Source organism: Tenrec ecaudatus, chromosome X (genome assembly GCF_050624435.1).
Source record: "Tenrec ecaudatus isolate mTenEca1 chromosome X, mTenEca1.hap1, whole genome shotgun sequence".
In the NCBI taxonomy this organism is placed as follows: domain Eukaryota; kingdom Metazoa; phylum Chordata; class Mammalia; order Afrosoricida; family Tenrecidae; genus Tenrec; species Tenrec ecaudatus.
In genome coordinates, this window is record NC_134548.1 from 147,868,866 (window position 1) to 147,889,954 (window position 21,089).

Genomic DNA, 21,089 nt, shown 5'->3' on the forward strand with positions numbered 1-21,089 from the left:
AGAAATCATAAGAAGAGTGACAGAGATTGGCACCTTTCTTCCTGTCCCATCTTCTCCGACCCCAACCCACCCCCCTGCTTTGTCATCTTCTCCCACGAAGCTCAGCGTGGCAGATGTGGGAAGACATGGGACAAGCTCCTCCCTTAGTTCCTAAGTGGGCTTCCGGTAGGTGTTCACAGAACTCCAAACTAAACTCACTGTCATCGAGTCAATGCTAACTCATACCAACCCTTTTTGGGTTTCCAAGACTGTAACTGTTTATGGGAGTAGGACGCCCAATCTTTCACCTGTGGTGGTTTCTAACTTGTGAGAATGCAGATCGCACGCAACCCAACCCGTAATCACTACACCAGAGAACACGATAATGGGAGCATCCCAAATGGCTTTCTAAGAGTTAACGGTCTTCTCACAGCACCTGAGTGGCAGGCGATACCTGTCCTGTGTCATTTTGAAAGCAACACAGAAGGCCGTGGTGATTTCAGCGGCGTGTGTTTCTTTTTAAAGAGGTCTCCTGGCCAAGCTGAAAAGACAGGAGTGAACTTTCTGATATTCACGCTTAAGAAGCTACCAATTGCCATCTGTGGTGCTGAGTTGTGGTCCTAGCTGGCAGAGGTCAAAACAAGAAGCCATGTTTTAACATCTTGTGACATTTACAAGAAGTGTAAAGCTGGCTTTGGTCAGGAAGATGTACGCTTCATCTAAGCCGTTCTGAAGCACTGCAAAATGATCCCCCGCCCCCCACCACCACTTTCCAAAAGAAAGCAAAAGTGTGAGTATGAAAGTTTTGCCCATGTCTTGGAAAAAAACTAATAGTACCACTTCAGAGCTGCAAAGTTCATTAGTGATCAACTTGTTGAAACACCAGCTCTGTAGACGAAGAAAGAGGGGGAGGCTCACAAAGGGGAAGCATGTGTTTAAAGTCGTGGTTCCAAAGGGCAAGCTCTGTCTTCTCCCCACAATCCACTGCGCGCTCCTTGCTAAAGGTGGGCAAAGCCAAATGCCACCACAATTACTAACCTTTCAAGCTTGCACTTTTCCTGCACCAGGTAATTTGCTTTGAGTAACAAAAATCTTTTCAGTAATCAAGTGGTCTGTCCCGAAGGGACAAGCAGACTCATGTATATTCTTTAACAGGGAAGAGAGGGAACCTGCTGAATTCTAATGAGGAGCAGGAAAAGAAAACTGGAAAACAGAAGTTTCATGAGGGGCTAGGATGCGTGGTGCTTCAGGGTCAACTAAAGTGTGTGGTCCTACTGATGAGAGTGAGCAAAACCAGCACAATCCAAGTTGGCACTGAGTTCTGCCCAGGAAGCGAGAAATAAAAGAAACCAGAGTCTAAATTATTAGTGAAGCCGACACCACCCTAAGTGAAACGCAAACATGACCTCTTCAGAGGGGACTTTATTGCTCCCCTTTGCTCCCTATAGCACTTAACATGCACGCACTGCCACGGAGTCCCTTCCGCCTCATGGAGACCTTACAGGGCTGGGTGGAACTGCCCTGGGGGGTTCCAAGACAGTCACCCTTGATGGCAATAGAAAACCTCATCTTTCTCCCAAGGAATAGTTGGTGGTTTTGAACTGCTGACCTTGCAGTTAGCTCACCGAGTAACCACTACACAACCAGGGCTATTCATTTATTTGTGTTTGTTTAGGTTACAAAAAATGGAGACTTTGTTGTTTTCCTTTTTGTTCGCAGCACCTAGAACAGTGCCTGGAATAAACCAGGTGCTCCACAGACACATACATAGTGAATGAATGAATGAATGCATGCATGAATACGGCTAAAGTAAATAAGGTGCACTAGGGTCAATGCATTCAAGACGATAATGGCAAGCATAGGATAGGATAGGCTATGGTTTCAAAGACATTTTTGATTCTTGCTACTTCTAGTCAGAATAAACCGTGTAACACAATGGTTCATTATTCATCTATGAAAAGTAATGAAGTTCTAATACATGCTGCCACATGGGTGATCCTGGAACACAATATACACAGTAAAATATGTCAGACCCTCAAAGGACAAATATTCTGTGCTCCCATTTACATGTGAAATATTTGAAATAGGTAAGTCCATCAACACAAAAGAAGAGCGGTGGCTAGTCAGGAGGCGGGGGGAGCGGAAGGCGGTAAACTCCATTTGATGCGAATGATTAACCCTCAGCGAACATTAAACAAGGGGTTCAACCCTAAGAACACTGGTGAGGATGGCACACGACCAGGTAGTGTTGCGTTTTGTTGTACATAGGATCGCTAGAAGGCGATGTTGACTTGACAGCACCCAGTAACGACAAAAAGTAAGCAAAGAGAATTCGCACCAATGATTCTAAATTTGGGCTAAAGGATACAGAACAATAGTAGATATGCGCATCATCACGATGAGAGGTGTTATGTCCGAGATGCAGGTTCTGTCATTGGGGAAGGTGCTCACAGGCATCGAGGGAGCTCATCAGGATAACAAATCCAAGGAATCTGAGAGGTGACCGTGATGATTTTGGAATTGTTAGCTGAGATTGAGAACACTTGGGATTATGACTCTCAAGAAGCAACCCGGAATTCCTAAAGGCGAGGACAGGAAGTATGCATGAAATCGAAGAACTCACCCAAATTAGGCCTTTCCAATTGGAGGATAAATGGGTTTTGAAGACTCTGTAAGGTAGTGGCTCAACTGTGAGTGGTTATATTTAATTTGGGGACTAGTGGAGAAGGGGGTCACCCTTCTGCAAAAGAAATGCTGTTCTCTGTGCTAAAGAAAGCAGCCATAGGGCTAGAGTTGTTATGAAAATGCTTTAAAAGACTTCTAGAACTAATACACACCAAGGGCAGGCCAAGATTTGCCTATCCCCTTGCTCAAAGTCAATTTGATGGTCAGACATAATCATTCGCACTCCAGTCTGAAACCCTGACAAGCCAGCTTGAACTGCAAAATCCCAAAGTGATTCTATATTTACTACATTTAATGAATGTAACCTATGCCTGCATTAAATTGCTGTACATATCTCCCCCACTTTTAGCACCGTCTTATTTCCCTAGGGATGCAGCGGTTAAAGCATTTGATGGACAGTGCAAACCCACCAGTCCTTCTGTGGGAGAAAGGTGTCTCAGCCTGTGTCCTTAAAGATGCACAACTTGGCTTGTGACTCTGAAGCAACTCATTCTCAGTGAGTTTGATTTTGAGGGTATTTCCTTTAAGTTACTCTTTGATCATTTAAGACTGTCAGCAAGGTTATAGTCATTGAAGAATTTTTTCACATGCTACCGATGTCTCTAGTCTACTGGAGATTGTGCACCTGCATAAAAGTAAATACGACTATTCTCTATTGACAGCCCCATTGATCCACAAAGAGCCCGGTACGCAGTAAATGTTCTGTAAATATTAGTCATAGGAATTTGTAAAGAGCCCCATTTACACCCTGAGAGAATTACCTGTACATGTTCAAAGTCTCAGGCATACCTGACCCGGAATGTGTGTGTGTGTGTGTGTGTGTGTGTGTGTGTGTGTGCATGCGCTTGCTCTTGAAATTCCATCTGCGTTTGCCCTCGTGATCACCCCTCAGGTTGAATGCATTATCCGTCCCCCTTGACATGTGTGTATGTATAACAAGACCCTGAAACAAGTTTAACTATAATAATTGTCCCAAGCAAGATTATTGTAATTAGCATTTCCTCAAACATGCCAATCTTGCAGCACCTAAACATTGAACTCAATTTTCATTAGGAAAGCGGCTCCCTTCTCCCTAAAAAACACATGCTTTTTAAAGTCTCAATTGCCAATTTAAATGTCCAGTTAGTTCATGGTAACGGAAGTGCATAATTTACCTGTCATGCTTTCCCTGGAAGGCCCATTTCCAATCACTTCCCACACCCCCTTTTCCTTTGCCTTCTGCCCAGACCAATGCTCAGCACTTCCTTCGGTCTGGTTTTCAACTCTCAGAACTTCTGAAGCAAAATTCCTCCATCTGCACTCCTGAGGCTGGAGGACAAAAACCAGACTACATTTGCAGTCTCCTAGGCTAGCCTGCCCTGGAGAGTCTCAGCCAGCAAGTGGAAATTGGAGTTCGCCTGGAGATCCGAAATGAGTTAAGGATTGGAGAGGTCAACTTGGGAGTCGTTAATGCAGAGGTGAAAGGTGAAGCGCTGGGAGGAGATGAAGTCACGCAGGAGCGGAGGTAGCGGGAGAAGAGAAGCAGATCAAGGGCAGGCTCTTGGGAATGCTTCCATTTAAAGGGGCTGAGAAGAGGGGAATGCACGTGTGTGTGAGCACACTCCATGGGATCCCAAGGAAGGAAAAGGAAGGAGTGTGGGGAAGATTGGAGGCAACCCCAGGTAAATTAGGAGTGAGGTGCAAGCCAAGAGAAGAAACCCTTGCAAGCAAGATGTGTAACAGTGCCGGAACCTCCAAAGAGATCAAGAAGACCGAGGCCAATTTCAAATTTTCGTGCTCCAGACCTGCTGGCACCAAGAGGGTTGGAGGAATGCCTGCAACTATTGCCCTGAGATGATCTTTAAACCAAAAACATCCTCTGATGCCTTCTTTAAAACAAACACTAGTTTAGCTTCACCGGTTAAGACCACCTGTCTTGGACATGGTGCCTTTTATGAGCTCCACTTGACAACCTCAACTCAGAAGACTAGAGAGAGACACTAAGGGGCAATCATGCATTTGAGATAAATGAGGGAGCAATGGAATGAAAGGCCATTGCAGTGTACATGTCAACATGGTTGAACTTCTGTATGTCTTGCTGTGTCATGTGCTCAACACAAACGAAATAACTTGTTTAAAAAGGAACTATGCAGGCCAGAGGAGAAGCCATTATTAGATTGTGCCCCATGGAGGTCACAGGCAGTCTTTGGGAAAGCAGTCATCCTGACAACATCCCTGTGTCCTCTGCCTGTCCATGGGTGTATCTGCATACCGCCATCGGGCGAATACAGTTAATGACTGTTTACTAAGTGCCAGGCCCATTCGTGTTATCATCTCCCTTTCATGCTCAACAACGTTGGGCATTTCAGGGAACTGAGGCCACAAAGATGACATAATTTGCCCAAGAGCTATTGCCTGGTTGGTCCTGTCCAGTCCATCCGCTCGGCTCCTGATGGTTCAGGGAGCGGAGCACATGCATCATGCAGAGAGAGTCTCTTGTTGTAAGGTGCTTGGCCTAGAGCACGGACCTTTGCACACATGCTGTTAGCAGCATGGCTATGTTCTGTTCAACCTCCAAACTGGGAAGCAAAAACGAAAAACACATCCACACTCATGGCCATCGGGTCGATTCTGACTCACGGGGCAACCCTACAGGACAGCAGAGCAGAGTCTCAGTGGGTTTCAGAGACGAGGACCAGGGGTTTCAAACTTCTGACCTGGTGGTACCAGTCCAACACCTAACCCTCCATATCAGGAAGGCGTATTTCAAGAATTCTGATTACGTCCGTTGGAAAAGTCATTGAAACGCACCCAGTTAGAATTCACCTGTAAGTATGAAAGTAGCTTCCAATGGTTTGAAGGACAAAAATAAAGGTGTAACGTCATTGATTTGGTGGTAGTGACTGGAGTTCAAATGATGTGCCAATTTAACGCATCTGAAAAAGGAACAGATTTGATAGGATGCTCTTCAAGCGCTCCCCCCACCACCCCAACTAGGCTGGTCTTTCTAGGATTCTCAGATGCAGGACCAGCGCCAATTCTTTTAAAGACTGAGAATATGAAGCAGAATGTAAATGCAGCAGCAGAACTGGTGGGTCTGGAATATCGAGAGGCCTATTGTTCAAGTCATTGGTGGCTAGCTCAAAGGGAAGCTCGGAGAGCCCCTCACAAAATGAGACACTGCAATTTCAACCAAAGTACTTGTTTACAACCCACTGCAGACTTCATGAGACAGCTAGCTATAGGAGAGAGGGAGAGAGAGAGGTGGGACAGACACTCTGACAATTAATGTTCTTGCTGTCTATAGAAAAACAAATGAGGCTCTGGTCCGAAACACTTAGCATCGTTGTTAATTGTGCATGTGCGCAGCAACAATGCTAGGCATTTAGGATGGCTTCCACTGATTGTCCCCTTCTTTTTCTGGATCACAAAAATCCATTCAGACAGCTAAATAATAGCAAGCACTTATGCAAATAGTTAATTATGAGGCAGCGATCATCATAATCTTGTGTCTTTATGAAACAGCTTGGATAATTGGGATCACCAAATGAATTTTTTTATTAGTATTATTTTACCAGTGGTTGAAAAAAAATGTGTTAGCCTGGCAAGTCGTTTTCATACATCATTCAGTCCACCAGAATTCAAACGTGGCCCCTCAGACATTTACTAAAGCGGTTTCTTTTCCACTTCTACCATCTGGATTTTTCTTTTCCCTTCTCCCTAAGACTAAGTCTAAATTGCTTCTATAATAATTTCAGGCCACACTGATCAGCCGCATAATAAAAAGAATGGATGGGATGGTGTCATCTAGCGAGAGTGGTACAGAGAGATGGTGCTAGCATGTGGCAAAATTGAAATTGAAATGATTAACATCGCCCCCATTAAAGGAACCATAGGGTTCATGAAAGCTATAATTAACCAAACCCGCTGCTACTAACGTGATTCGGATTCCTCTTGTTCCTGCTCATACAGAGTAGAACTGTGTTTCCAGGAGTTTGCTTGATGTCCCTGTTCCAGAAACCCGTCACCAAATTTTTCTTCTGTGAAGACATTCATTCGCTCACTGAGTCACTCACTGACTCACCAACTCACTCACTCACTCACTCACTCACTCACTCACTCACTCACTCACTCACTCACTCACTCACTGCCAGTCAGTCAATTCGGACTCATAACAACCTTATAGGACAGGGTAGAACTATCCCTGTGGGATTCTGAGACTACCACTCTTGGCAGGAGGAGAAAGCCTGATCTTTCTCCCTCAGAGGTGCTGGGTGGGTTCAAACTGCTGACTTTTAGGTCAGTAGTCAGGTGTCAACAGTTTACCTTCCCCAGGGGCTGCCTTATAGGGCTGGAATAAACACCTTAAGAATTATCCACTCGGTTTTATTTTACCGATGATGAAACCAGGGCTCATAGCAGAAATGAACTTTATCCAAATCACCGTCCTGGTGAGTAGCGGAATCTCATCCTCTTGCCTTCACCTCACACCCCACCTATGGTCTCTATCATTCATGATTCAGTGTTTATGTCATGTCTATACCATTTATTGCCAAGAATTCAAATCTGTTTATGAAATTAAGCATTGACCTGAATATTTTCAGCTGCCAAATAACGGGAAGCCCAGCTACTGAAAACCAGCTGCGCATCTAAAAGAGATCCATCCCCTCTCTTTTCATGGGAATCTGCCCTCGTGGGGGCATGCCAACGCAACAGCCTTTAATCTCATTTGATCTATTTGACCTGGGAGCACAGGATAAGGTTATGGGGTGGGTAGGAAGAGAAAGAAGAACCACCAGTAAATATTTCTGGAGCCAAGAAGCCTACAGCTGGCCACATACAGTATTGGTGAACATCATGAGCATATAAAACCACGTGCCAAGGCAATGTTCCTGCACCAAGAGCATACCCCAGGAGACCAGGGTTTATGATTCTCACTAGCCTCTTCAGCATGGCACACAGCATGATGGCATGCCTGGTGGCACCAGCCGTTGCCTGCAAGGGCACCATTTTGGAACATTCTTGCCACACACCCCCTTCATGTCCCACAGGGCCCTGTCCTGTAGGATTCCTCTGCTTTGCAAATCCATAGATTTACATACTTGAAAAGCCCTGGTAGTTGCCCGTAATTGACTTCCCATCAAAGAAATGCTGACCTAGTTGTTATCTAAGCCACCACCCTGCAGCCTAGCTTTCCACAAGCGCCGTGAAGTACGCTTGGTCGATGGTGGGGCCTTCGTACCAGGCCGTTCCACTGGGTCACCTCATTTCATCAGAAGGAGAAAACCAAGTGCATGACCTGTGACCCAACTGCCTGGCGGTGCTCGCCCTGAGCACTCACCCCGCTCCTGCACGAGGTCAACACTCAGACCTGACATTCTAGACCTGGAGGGTTCTCAGCAATTTCTGGAAATGATTTGCGCAAGCCCCCATTTGTAACTATTCACTGCATTGAATTGTAGCTGACGGGTAACGGCAGGCCCTTTCTCCTCTAGAGGATTGGTGGTCAATGGAACTAAAAACACATGGTCACTTACCGTGCCGCAGTTAGAATCTGAAAAATCCTCCACCTGTTGAGGGAACAGTGAAACCAGTTGCTAGCAAAAGCTTGGAAGAGAGGAGTCAGAGCAATACAAGTTTTCCATTTGCCTTGGCTACAAGATCTCCCAGATGTGCTTGGCTCCCTGGTTGGTTCCGCTCAAGGCTTCGGGAGTTGGGGAACTTGGGAGGCAGAGGGCGGGGCGGGGCGGGGCAGCACCCAAGGCTGGACTCTGCGTGACTAGAGGCCAGCAGCCAGAGGTTCACCACGGACTCGGGGGAAGTGCCATTCCTTTCACAGACAGCGATGCCAATCTCAGCACAACACAAAAGCCAACCAAACCCCAAAGCAAGCAAACATTGACATGAAACTGCCTGATGGGAAGGAAGGAGGAGGAATTCGCAGGGGTCTCCCTTATGCCAGGACCTTATGAAACGCAAACAACAAAAGGAAACAAATGAACGAAAAGAACAACGAAGATGCTGCTGCAGCTCTTGAAGCACCTGAAAACTCAAAGCTCATACAACTTCGGTCTCTTCCACCTGGGCTCAAGTACGCAGGGTCTTTCCCTTCCAACAACCTGATGTGCTGTTTTCAGTAGTCTGTGTCTCTGGAGTCACAAGGCAAGGATTGAGCTACGGGCGTTGCTGATATTAACAAGGGGCTGTGAAGTGTGTTCATGTGAAGATTCCAGTGGATTCAGTGAGCTTTCAGTTCTGCATGAAGCCAGAGTGAAAGACATGACAAGGGAGTGACACTTTGGTGCTCAGAGCAGCTTATGTGGCCTGTGCATTCTCGTGGGAGAAATGTTTGCTGTGCATCAAAGATGTCTGGAGTGAAGGGAGTCTTTGCATGCCTAGCAGCAGAGCCCTTGCCTCATGCTTTGGGTCACAATAAAAGAAGCTGGCTTCCTGGTTCTCTGATTTGGTCACATTGCTGGGAAAGTAAAGTGTTAGGAGAGACCAAAGTGCTGTCCTTGGGGAGCCCTGATATCAGATGTTAGTGTCCTCCACTAGCAGACTGACCACCTGGGGTCCCTTCTTCCATTCCATCCCAGGAAAGAAGTCATCTAGAGGGTACTGATCTACCCTGTGACTTCACAGTCCCCACAAAGGGAAGGACCCTTTTCACTACCCACATCCTCATGCACACAACAAATAAGGCACCTTTCAAAATGAAAGAAAGCCAGGGGGTGGGGAGACCTAAAGATCCATAGGGAATCTTAGTACCAGACAATTCTCAAGGCCAATATGGAACACTGCTCTAACCTGCCATTTGCATGCTACTGTACTGATGGGAATCCTCAAATAAGGATGGGTATAATTGAGTTCGATGGGGACTGGACCAGACTGAACGTTAATTGGGAGAGCTACTGTCTCTCGAGATGGTTTCTATTTCTATGGAATCCTCTCGGCTGCCTATTCAGGTCCTTGCAAAAGCTGCACTGGGAAGACTTTGGGGAGCTCATTCCTTACCTGGGAGTGCACATTGCCAGAGGTGGATTGTTCAAGGATGACCCGTGCAGATGTTACAGGAGCATCAACCAAAAGAGGTGACGATCATCAGAAGCAGACCGAGGCCATGGGGAAAAGAAAGGGGGCAAAAAGGAGAAGGATATTTATTAGAGACAATAAATTAATTTTAAGTGCCTACTGTATACAATCATACACACGTGTACACAATTTGAGAAGGTTCGGAAATGAGATCTTTTATAAAAGACACTATAATCATGATGTTTTGAATTCAAGAAAGAGTTTACTATTGATGATGTGCCAGGCATTGGTAGAGGTCCTAGGGATTCATACAGTAGTAATAAAACATAACTCCCCCTGCCCTCATATATATTACCATATTCTACAATGGTTTTCAGGCCATCTGCTTATCGCAGAGTTCCACAAAAATACACAGAATGTTATTAACTCTAGGCAAGAGCCCCACCTTCCCAAATCCCGCCTTATTTATGTCTTCATGTATGGCAAATATAATGCCATCAGATTCACCACATTTTTACATCATAACACCAACAAGCACCACCAGTGTGGTGTGAAAAGCATTAGAGACCTGGCCTGGAGATCACCACCCAGGTTTCTCAGCCTGGTGGTAACAATGATTCATTTGTTCTTGGGCAAATTCCCTTGTTCACTCAGACAGAGTCTTGATGGCATCATGGATATGTGATGGGCTGCTCGCCACAAGTTCAGCAGTTCAAACCCACACAGAAGCTCCTCGAGAGCAAGACAAGGCTTCCTACACCCGTAAAGAGTTACAATCTTGGAAACCCACAGGGGCAGTTCTCCTCTGTCGTATAGTGTTGCTGTGAGACACCTGAATGGAAGCGAGTCTGGCTTGGCCTACTCTCTCAGGGAGCTGTAGAAAACGAAGGAATTTGACAAGGTGATTTCTGAAAACCCCTCTAGTCCCATCCCCTAATTGTCACTCGTTTTGGTGCTGGGTTCATTAAAAGCACACAGATTTCTGGTCCTTTTCTCAGAACAACAGGTCATTGGTAGTTACAGAGCCTGGAGCCCCGCCTTCTGAGCTGATGAGGCCAGGAGAACTTGACCCACACCATAAAGACCATGTGGCAAGGGCCACTGGATGGCATCCTGCCCTGGGCAACAATGTTATTTGAAACATAGATTGGGTTGTTCTTTCTGATAGAGAAGTTAACCATGGAAACTTAAGTGAGAGTAATTAGGGGAATCTAATGGATGACTAACTGACCCCAGGTTTCTCTCTTGTCATCTGTTAGGAGCCCGCGATGGCGGTGATGGCTGGTCAGTCAGCAGCTATACTCACCCAGTTACAAGATAGACAAGCTCATCCCCCAATAAAATGATTCTTAATTTAAAAAAGGACAAACAAGTCTGTCTTGGAAAAAGTTTGACCAGAGGGCTTTTTAGAAGCAAGGATGATAAGACATGGTCTTACATGCTTCAAGAATGTTGTCAGGCAAGACCAGCCCCTACAGAAGGACAGAATGGTTGGCAAAGTGTCAGGGCAGTGTAAAGAAGGACATCTCTCTAAGAGGTGGATGGACACAGTGGCTGCAACAATGGGCTCTAGAATAGGAACCAAGGTAAGGATGGTGCAGGACCAGGCAGGGTTTCCTTCCGCTGTGCTTGGGGCTACTGTGGGTCAGAACTGACTCAAACGCTGCCTAACAGCCACAATAATAGTCCACAAGAGGGAGAAAAAAATTCAAAGACTGGGTGAAATGGCAACTATTGGGGGGGGGGGAGAGGTATTGATTAATAAGCCATTTAATACAAGGTTGCTGATCTGAAATGTAAACCCCCCATATTAATTGCAATATAAAATATTGTAAAAAGGAAAAGGGAAAAAAAGAAACAAAACACAGCACCGACAGCTTTTCTATCTAATTCTGCTTGCAAATCTGTGGCAGATCATATACTCCGCAGGAATCCCTTCCCTACCTCTGCTCTGGAGCCGCCAAGCAGATGGCAGCACTCATCCTCCCTGATTCCGGATGCCCAACTGGTTTGTTCCCTCCCTCTCCAACTCCCACACCAAGACGGGTGGTGATTCCTTCGCCTCATCTTCCCTTAGGATGCCCTTTCCCCCATGTCTTGGTCTGTCTGGTCTGGTATCCGGCTGTTCAATTACCCATCCCTCCCTGTAGTATCCTAGGCTGCAGTTCTCATTTGGCCTCTGCAAGGCAAGTGCAGTAACTCCTAAGGAAAGAGCCAACCATTCTTCTTGTTCCATCTGGTCTCCCTCAAGGCAACTGGGATGTGGTGGTGCACTGTTTAAGTGCTCAACTGCTCACCTCAAGGTTAGCGGTTCAAACCCACCCAACAACTCTGTGGGAGAACCATCGGTCATCTGCTCCCATTAAGATGGCAGTCAATAAAACCCTGTGCGGTAATTCAACAAGGTCACTGTGAGTCAGAATCAACTTGACAGTGCGCAATAGTAAAACAAGCCATTCCGCCAACATTGTAGACCAGCGGTTTTCAACCTGTGGGTCGTGACCCCTTTGGACAGGCCGAACAACCCTTTCACAGGGGTCGCCTGATTCATAACAGTTGCAAATGTACAGTTAAAAAGTAGCAACGAAACTTATTTTATGGTTGGGCGGGTCACCAAAACATGAGGAACTGTATGAAAAGGTTGCGGCATGAGGAAGGTTGAGAACCACTGTCCAAGACCAAGGACTCTAGTTCCAACTAGTGGGAGAGAGAGAGAGGAAGAGCCAGACCAAAGCTGCAGGTTGTCTTTCTGGGCAAAGTGGAACAATACTTGGCCTCTAGCTCTTGCCTATATGTCTAAGAACAGAGAGTAGAGATGGTATAAAGAGGGCCCAAGAACGGATGCATTTGAGTGGCGGTGCTGGAGGGGAACAGGGAAAGTACCATGCACTGGATCTATCTTGGAAGAAGTAGGGCTAGAGTGCTCCTTAGGGCAAGGCTGCTGAGCCTTAGTCTTTGGGCATGTTGTCAGGACAGAGCAGTCCCTAGAGAAAGGACGTCATACTTGGTAACCTGGAGGAGCCCGAACAAGAGGAAGACCCTCTACAAGATGAGTTGCTACAGTGGCTGCCACCGTGGGCTCAATTGTAAGGACCATTGTGAGGCTGGTGCATGATGGTCAGTGTTTCCTTCTGTTGTGCATAAAGCCACTATGGGTCGGAGCTGGCTTGAAGGCACCTAAGGAAAAGCCCAGATGTCTCACAGGTCCTTGACATGACAGAGAATCCTGAACTTCCTGGCCTTGATTTCCTCATCCGCAAACCCGACACGAGTAGTGTGTCTACAGTAGGGATGGTCTTCCACGTTTACAACAGTTAACATGGCACAGAGCCCAAACCAGCTGTGGACAATGGGTTTGGACAAGCCAGGGTTGTAGGCTAGCTGAGATCATGCACACAAATCAGGCACAGCAGAATGACATGCCCAGAGTTCTCACTGTGAGTTTCTGAGACTATCATAGTTTATGGGAGTACAAAGCCCAGTCTTTCTTCTGAGGAGCTGCTGATGGTTTTGAACTGCTGACCATGCCCGTCGCAGCCCAACTCAGAACCACTAAGCAACAAGAGCTCCTTTCCCAGAATTAGCACTCCATACGTTGCCTGCATGCTTACTGTTTAACTAGAGAAAAGCGGTAAGAAGGTGAAGGAGGCTATCGCAGGGTGCCTGGACCTCAGCTACTGTACACTCTTGCTACCCTGGGCACAGAACCAGCTACTCAAAGCTAGAACCCAAGTACATCTGCAGGGAAAGCATCTGCTCTACTGACAGAGAGGAAGAGTGTCCCATGTATTACGGTTGGACTGCTCTGCCAAGCCCACCAGAAATCATGTGTGGTACATGAACGGGAGGTCTTCAAGCTCTACCTGAAAATGCCGCAATCCTGAACACCCCTTTCCAATTTTGTTCTTTGAGGAATTATTTTAATCTCCTGAGGACTGGCCCCTGGCAGAGCCCCGAAGTCCCCTGAGTGTGCCCTGACCACCCCTCTCATAGCCTCTGCAAGGTACCGAATTGGGGTTCCAGGGCCATCCTGCAATCCTCCTTTTCCTGCCAAGGGACAGGGAGTTTGAGTTGATCCTTGCCTCAAGGCAAGAGCACCCACAGACAACAGAAGTTTCTAAAACTTGAAGGATTCAGTCTCCCGTCCTATGACATTTCGAAGGGAGACAGTTTGGTAGATGCTTGTCTTCATTAGCTCTCCATTGGTACCACCAAACGGGTACACTACAGAGCAACCGCTCTCAGAACGTCAGCAGTCCTTTGGAGAGCCACTGGTGGCTTAATTCCGGAGTCAGCGAGGGTGGGAGAGAGAGAGGCAGCAGACGGTAATGGAAAGAGGCCTGGATCCACCTGTGCCACACTACCTCGCAAGTCCATTCAAAATGGCAGCATCCAGTTTTCCTAGATAAACACTCAATGGTGTTGGACAAAGTATCCCCCCAAAGGTCCTTCTTTCTGTGGGGCATTTTAAGAGATAATATTGAATTTCACTCAGTCAAAAACCTTTGCTACGGAGCATAGCCTGGGTTAACAAGAACAAAGGCTTCGAGAGAAAGGCTTAGGATTCTGCGGGGCTCACAGAGCCCTGTGGAGCCAAAGGCCATACAGGCAAGTTTGTCTTCTGTGCTTCCTCTTTCCCATGAGGTTCCCAGCCTCCTTCTATCTCCGGAGAGAAACACACAGGGGCAGGCCTGAGAGGTTTGTCCAGTAGCTAAATCTCCCGACAGAAGTCACCATTCTTCGGAATAAAAAACCAATCTAGGGGGAGACAGTCAGAAGTAGAATTCTTATCTCCCATACGGGAGACTCGAGTTCAATAAGCAGGCCACGGGCCACACGCGTAGTCCATCTATCAGTGGAGGCCTGTGGGTTCTAGGCTGCTGACTAGGATTCGGTCGAGTTTTCTAGACCAGGATGGATTGGGAATAAATGATAGGCCATCTCCTTGGGAAAGTCAGCCAATGAAAATTCTATGGATCATAAAGAGGCAGCCCTGCAACCTATCATGAAGAAAGCAGAGGACTAAGCAGCATTTCGTTCTGCGACACATGGGGTCACCAGGCATTGTGGCCAACTTGCTAACAACTGATGGTTTGGTGCGGGAACTCTCTTGGGTCTGGTTTTGTTTGGGCCTTCAATCTGAAGGAGTTAGGTTCATCTCTCTGGGTTGGCAAGTCCCTCAGGTATTGTGTCTCTTGAGTGCACGGAATCACCTTCTAGCCCGACGCGCTTGACATACCCTGTGGGATAGAGGATTCAAGGGGCCACTGTAAGCAAGTGATACTGAAAGCACTTTTTGTTACCATCAGTCAGAGACTCTGAGGGCTGGGAGATGTTTTTAGTGAATTTTGAGAGACCATTTAGGGTCCCTGGTGGCATAATGCAGTGATTCTCAACCATCCTAGTGCTGCGACCCTTTCATACAGTTCCTCATAGGGTGGCCCCCTCAACCACCAAATTATGTTTATTGCTACTTCATCACTGTCATTTTGCTACTGTTATGAAGAGGGAGATCCCTGTGAAAAGGTCATTCGGCCCCCAAAGGGGTCTTGGTCCATAGGTTGAGAGCCACTGGCAAAATGGGTTATGTGTTGTGCTGTGAACTGCAAGGTCAGTTGTTCGAATTGCCAGCAACTTCTCAGGAGAAAGATGAGGCTTTCTACTCCAGTAAACAGTTTCAGTCTAAGAAACCCAGAAACCCATACGGGTAGATTTACCCTAGCCGGTAGGGTTTACCAGGAGTCAGAATCAACTGGATGACAGGGAATTTTATTTGGTTTAGAGACCATTTATTTTCACCTCAGAGTTCTGAGGTTGTGCCAATGGTTAAGGGGCTACACCACTAACTGAAAGGTTTGAAGATCCACCTCCCCAAGAAGGATCTTCGAAGAAAGGCCTGGCAATCTCCGGAGAAATCAGGCATGGAAAACCCTAGGGAGCAGCAGGGTACCCTGACAGCAGGTCACCATGAATGGGAGCTGGTTCAAGGACAACTGATTGGTGTAACTTAATCCTTTTTGTCCCTTGCTGGGCAGGGCTTTGCAGAAGATCACATCAGTGACAGAACCCAGACAAAGACTCAGGTCCCTTGGTCTCTTTCCACAACTGAAGCCTGCCTAGTCTCCCAGGGACAATCATACAATTTGAAGAAACAGGGCTGCAGGAGCCCTCCCCCCCTCCTCCATACACACACTCCCTGCCGTTGAGTCTCTTCTGACTCAGATTGACCCTGGAGGGACAGGATCAAACAGTCTCTGTGGGTTTGCTGCCACCGTAACCCCTCCCAGGAGTAGAAAGCCTCATCTTGTGGGTCGTAGGCCCCATGTCTAAACCACCACACCACCAGGACTCCTTCTAAGAGCCCCAGGGTTTGGAAAGTCTTCTTTTCCAGTAGCTGGAAAACACTTCCTCCTAAACCTTTCTCTCGCTTTCTTTTCTGCCTAAATGCACTTCCCCTCCACCATGTGGTAACGCTCCATGTTGCTCAGATGCCTCTCACCCTGAGAAAGAACACAGACTGCCTAGTGCTTGTGGGCCATGTATTACCGAAACACCCAGCAGGTTTGGGGAACTGAACGGATGAAGACGATTGGGTAAGAGCCCTTTGGAAATGGCACTCGCTTCTCTGTGTGCCAACCAGCCAGCCCGTCCTTACTACAGAGGTCTTCTGGGAGCTGTTCCTCTTGTCTCGCCCACCCCTTAAGGCCCACCATTTTTGAGTCAAGGTCGCCCACGCTGGCATTTTCAGAGTGCCCTCTAGTGCTGATCGAATTAGGCGGCCAGGGACAGAGTTGCCTGCTTCCCCCGAGGAATGGGTTTGACTGTACCTCTTGCTGATCTAGGGCAGGCTTTGTTCTTTCCAAAAGTCTTTCTACAGAATCCACTGGACAATTGAGGTTCTCAGAGAGCAGTGCAAGGGGTGTTTTGTCACCGAACAAAGACGCAAGGCCGAACCAAAATAAGTGTGCCCTCCGTCCAAATCAAGAGCCATAGAAAGACACCTGGCTGAGAAGCACTGACGCTGATGACCCAAAGGGGCCATCTGAACTGTTAAAGGACGGCACCAGGCACAGAGGCAGATTTCATCTTGTGAACGCTGACATCCATTTTCACCTGTGTGTACAGGTCACCAGATGCAAACAGCTGGACCTGGGGGGAAGGTTCCAGCAGCAGGTTTTCTCAATTTGATTTCATATAGAAATAGGAGATACGGGTCTTCAAACGGTTATGGAAAAACTCCATCATCTTTGGAGCCCATGGTTTCCCACGGGCTTTTGGAAGCCCGTTCATACACCGGCATTCCTAAGTATACATATATGTACACACATGCACACTTATATATACATCTTTTGCCTTTGTTTCCTGAGATAACCATTAACAATACCATAGGATTTCTAGGTGGTCCCCGGGTGATGCAAACCCTTTCTAATGGGGAACAAGAAGTCATTGCAGTGTTACCAGTTAAACACCCAGTTGCTAACGAAAAGGTTGATGGTTCAAACCCACAAACAGCTTCACAAGAACAAAGACCTGGCAACCTCCTCCCATAAGTAGTACAGCTTAGAAAAACCCTCTGGAAGTGTCTACACTATCACATGAGCTCCAGATCGACGGAGAGCACCTGACAGCAACAAGGAATTGAGAGGCTGGTGGTGTGAACCTGTTCAAGGGAACCAGGCAAGGAAAGCCTGGCACTCTGTCTCCATAACCTGACCCAAACAACAACAACCCCGCATGGCTGGAGAGCTGATTCCAGCAAATAGGGACCTACAGGGTCCCATGGGGTTTCGAGGATTTTCACCTTTTTGGAAGCCGAATACCACATCCTTTACTCCCGAGGAGGAATTGGGGGGTTCAAAACTCCGCCTTTTGGCTAGTGGCCAAGTGTTTATCCACTGCACAAACATCACTCTTTTCTATAAAATGACAGTTACTGAAACACCATGAAGCCCATGGCTCTTCTGACACACAGGCTGTGAGCTGCAGCAGACTCTGTGGCAAAATGACACTAGGCTGCTAACCGCAAGATCAACAGTTCGAAACCACCAGCGTCTGCAGAGGCGAAATTTGAGGCTTTCTATTTGCATAAGAAGTTGTAGTCCCAGAAATCCAGAGGGCCAGTTCAACCCTGTCCTATGAGGTCATTAGGAGTTGAGAGCGACTCCATGCCAGTGAATTTGGGATTTTGGTTTTATGGCTACAACAGAGATTTCTTATTATCTGTTAATAAGCACCTGAAAAGTTTCATTTAGAATACACATATGGCAGTGAAGTGTGTGTACAGTTTACTTTGTCCCATTTTGCTTCCTTGTTTCAAGTGTTTGGGTCAGGGAGGCCCGCGTGAATGGCGGTTCAACTTGGGCAAGAAGGCTTCCACTGCACCTTTTACAATAGCTTCGCAAGGGACCTCTGCTTTATTAAATCCCAAATATGTTAGGCTGACACAGGCAAATAACCGTCTGTCAGTGTGAGCTCTAACGGCTTCATTCATATTGTACTGTGTGTAAAACATAGAGCATGACACATTTCCTAATAAGCAATGATCTGGGCAGTGTTAATTAAAATAAGGACAGAGATCCTGCTCAAGACATGTTCAGTCAAGTAATGAACAGGGTCAGAGAGCAGTGAATTGTGCGATCATCCCCTCTGGACGGATGTCACCTGCTTTCCTCCAGGAGCACCAGTCCTGCAGAAGTCACAGCATGCCAGGAACCACTGGATGTGGTCTGAAAGGGCCCTCTCAAGCCAGCCCAGTCCAAGAGGGAGAAGATCGGCCAACAAAGAGGCACGATGCCAGAGTGCATGAGCACAGGCTATGACATTGACTGACCTTCTTCTGGTTGCCTCCAACCGGTCCATCTCATTTATCTGAACAAACCTGCAATCTCCAATAATATCCAATTGAGGGTGGGGGTGGGGATGGGGTGGCAGCAACCGGGTTCTCAGTAAAACTTGTTGAATTTAATATAGTAATCAATTTTAATATAAATAAGCCACCCATTCTGCAGATGTTTCCAAAGATGGGAAAGTCAGGAGTCAAGTAAAAGTAACATCTGGATAACAGAGTTCATTGTCAAATACACTGTTGTTCTTTTTCATCTAGATCTTGCTAGTCTCTGTCAAGTATCTGGTTACTATCATTAAAGAAATATGTGTGTGTGTGTGTATTCATTATGACAAATTCAAATGTCCAGGGCTGTGCTTGAGAACAGTAACTACAGAGTTGTTTCTGTTTGGCAGGTGTAAATTGCATAATTGGATTTGTCTAATCCAATGAACAAATCAGCACAAGACACAATTAGACAATTTACCAAAGGCAACATCCAGGAGGCCATATGAGATAATATTCTTGTTCATTAGCAATATGAGAGATATGAATTAAAATAATAGTGCAATATACTCTGACACTGGGACATTCAACAAACTTCAACAAAACAGAGAATGACAAATTCTGAGAAGATGTGGAGACATTGGACTGTTTCTACATCGCTGGCTGGACTACAGAATTGTACAACCACTATGGGAATCTATATGGCAGTTCCTTAAACAAATGCAATTACAAATTCCTTATGATCCAGTAATCTCTCCACTGGGTACACAGCCTAAAGAAATCAAGAACACAACACGAACAGACATATGCACACCTATGTTATTGCAGCAATTTCCATAATAGCAAAAACATGGAAACACTTCCAAACCCCAAATTTACAGGCATGGATAAACACTCTGGTACATTCATAAAATGGAATATTGTGCATCAACAAAAAACAATGGCAACTCTCTTGAACACCGAAAGACATGGACAAAACTAGAGAACATTATGCTTAGTGAAATTCATTAATTTTATGAATGCTTAATGACACCACTATTGTAAGGAAAAAAAAGGAAAAAATTGATTTTTGCACCAAATGACTAGACTTTGAAGAGTATGAGGAGGCCAAGGACAGAGAGGGGGAGGGACAGGAAATTATAGAGGCAGGAGGGTTAGAAGGGGAAAAAGAGAAAATCACATTTATAGGGAGTTTAATGATATATTATTACTGATTTCATTTGTTAGGATGAGCTGTGCAACTATGTAAAATATGCTTCTTTACAAACCATAGGAAACAAATGAATAATAAAAGCATAAACAAATAAGTGAGAGTGATTTCTTACCCCTCAGATCTTAATATTGGTTAGTGTAACTTTAAAAAGGAGGAAAAATAAAATTGAAGTAGACTTGGGGTCTTCAGTGTCATACAAGGTCATTTCAAACATATGAAAAAATGGATTTATCATCTGCTAAAGATAAATATTTCAACTTATCTTGTACTGAAAGAACGAAGAAAAAATGAGGCCTTAGGTTGAAATATTGAAGGTTTCTATGGGTAACGTATTGAATGGTGCAGGAAGCATCAAAGGAAGATGGAGGGAATACAGAGAGGCCCTGCTTCAAAAAGGCATTCGACCATTTCAAGAGGTAACATATGATTAAGAACAGAGGGTACTAAAAGGGGTACCTGTATATAGACCGAGGCAGTCATTCAAGCACAGCAGGGGCATATTGCATGGCTTCAAATCAGGACAGGTGTGTCAGGATTGTATCCTCTAACCATTGTAGCCAATCTGTATGCTGGCAAAGAATCCACAAAGCTGGACACTCTAAAGAATACACCAGGATGTGAAGAACGCTTGGTAACACCGTGCAGATGACACGCCCTTGCTTGCTGGATAACTTGAAGTTATCGTTGATGAAAACAAAAGGCTGCAGCCTTCAGCAGGAATTACAACTCAATGTCAAGAAAACCAATTTTCTCTGAACTGAACCGATAGACAACAGTATGATTAATGGAGAAACATTTAATTTTGTCAAAGGATTTCATCTTGCTGGGATCCCTAATCCATGCTCAAGGAAGCAGCAATCAATAAATCAAAAGAATAACTGCACGGGGCAAAGCTTCTGCACAAGCCCTCTTTAAGGATGTCACTTTGTGACTGAGATGTGTCTGAGCTGAGTGCCTCCTATGCCTTGGAAAGCTGGACAGTGAATAAGGAGGACTGCAGAATAATGGATGGATTTGAATGTGGTGTTGCCTGAAAAATGCATCAATCTTTCATGGAAGAAATACAGACAGAAGGCTCTTTAGAAGCAAGGTTAGCGAAACTTCATCACACTTTGGACACCTTATCAAGAGACACCAGTCCCTGGAGAAGGACATCATGCTGGGTAAAATGGAGGGGCGGCACAAAAGAGGAAGTCCTGCACAAGATGGGCAGCGGTTGCCACAGGGGGCTCAAGCATAAGGACACTTGTTCGGATGGCGCAGGACTGGGCAGTGTTGTGTTCTGTTGCCCACAGGGTCGCTCTGGGTCAGAACCAACTCGGTAGCATGTAACAAAAACAGCAGGGATAGACAAGACGTAGTCTCACGTGC

The 21,089-nt window shown here is 46.1% G+C and overlaps 1 protein-coding gene across 2 annotated transcripts in view; it reads right to left on the reverse strand.

Moving 5' to 3' along the window:
* Window positions 1–21,089, reverse strand: part of HS6ST2 (heparan sulfate 6-O-sulfotransferase 2) — a 358,026-nt gene that overhangs the window by 87,716 nt on the left and 249,221 nt on the right. The window contains exon 3 of one of the 2 annotated variants that reach the window (XM_075539185.1): window positions 8,181–8,213. The exons of the other annotated variant lie outside the window; for it this stretch is intronic. Within the exon in view, the coding sequence (XP_075395300.1) occupies window positions 8,181–8,213 (33 nt within the window). The remainder of the gene's footprint in view (window positions 1–8,180; window positions 8,214–21,089) is intronic. 2 annotated transcript variants of the gene reach the window in all.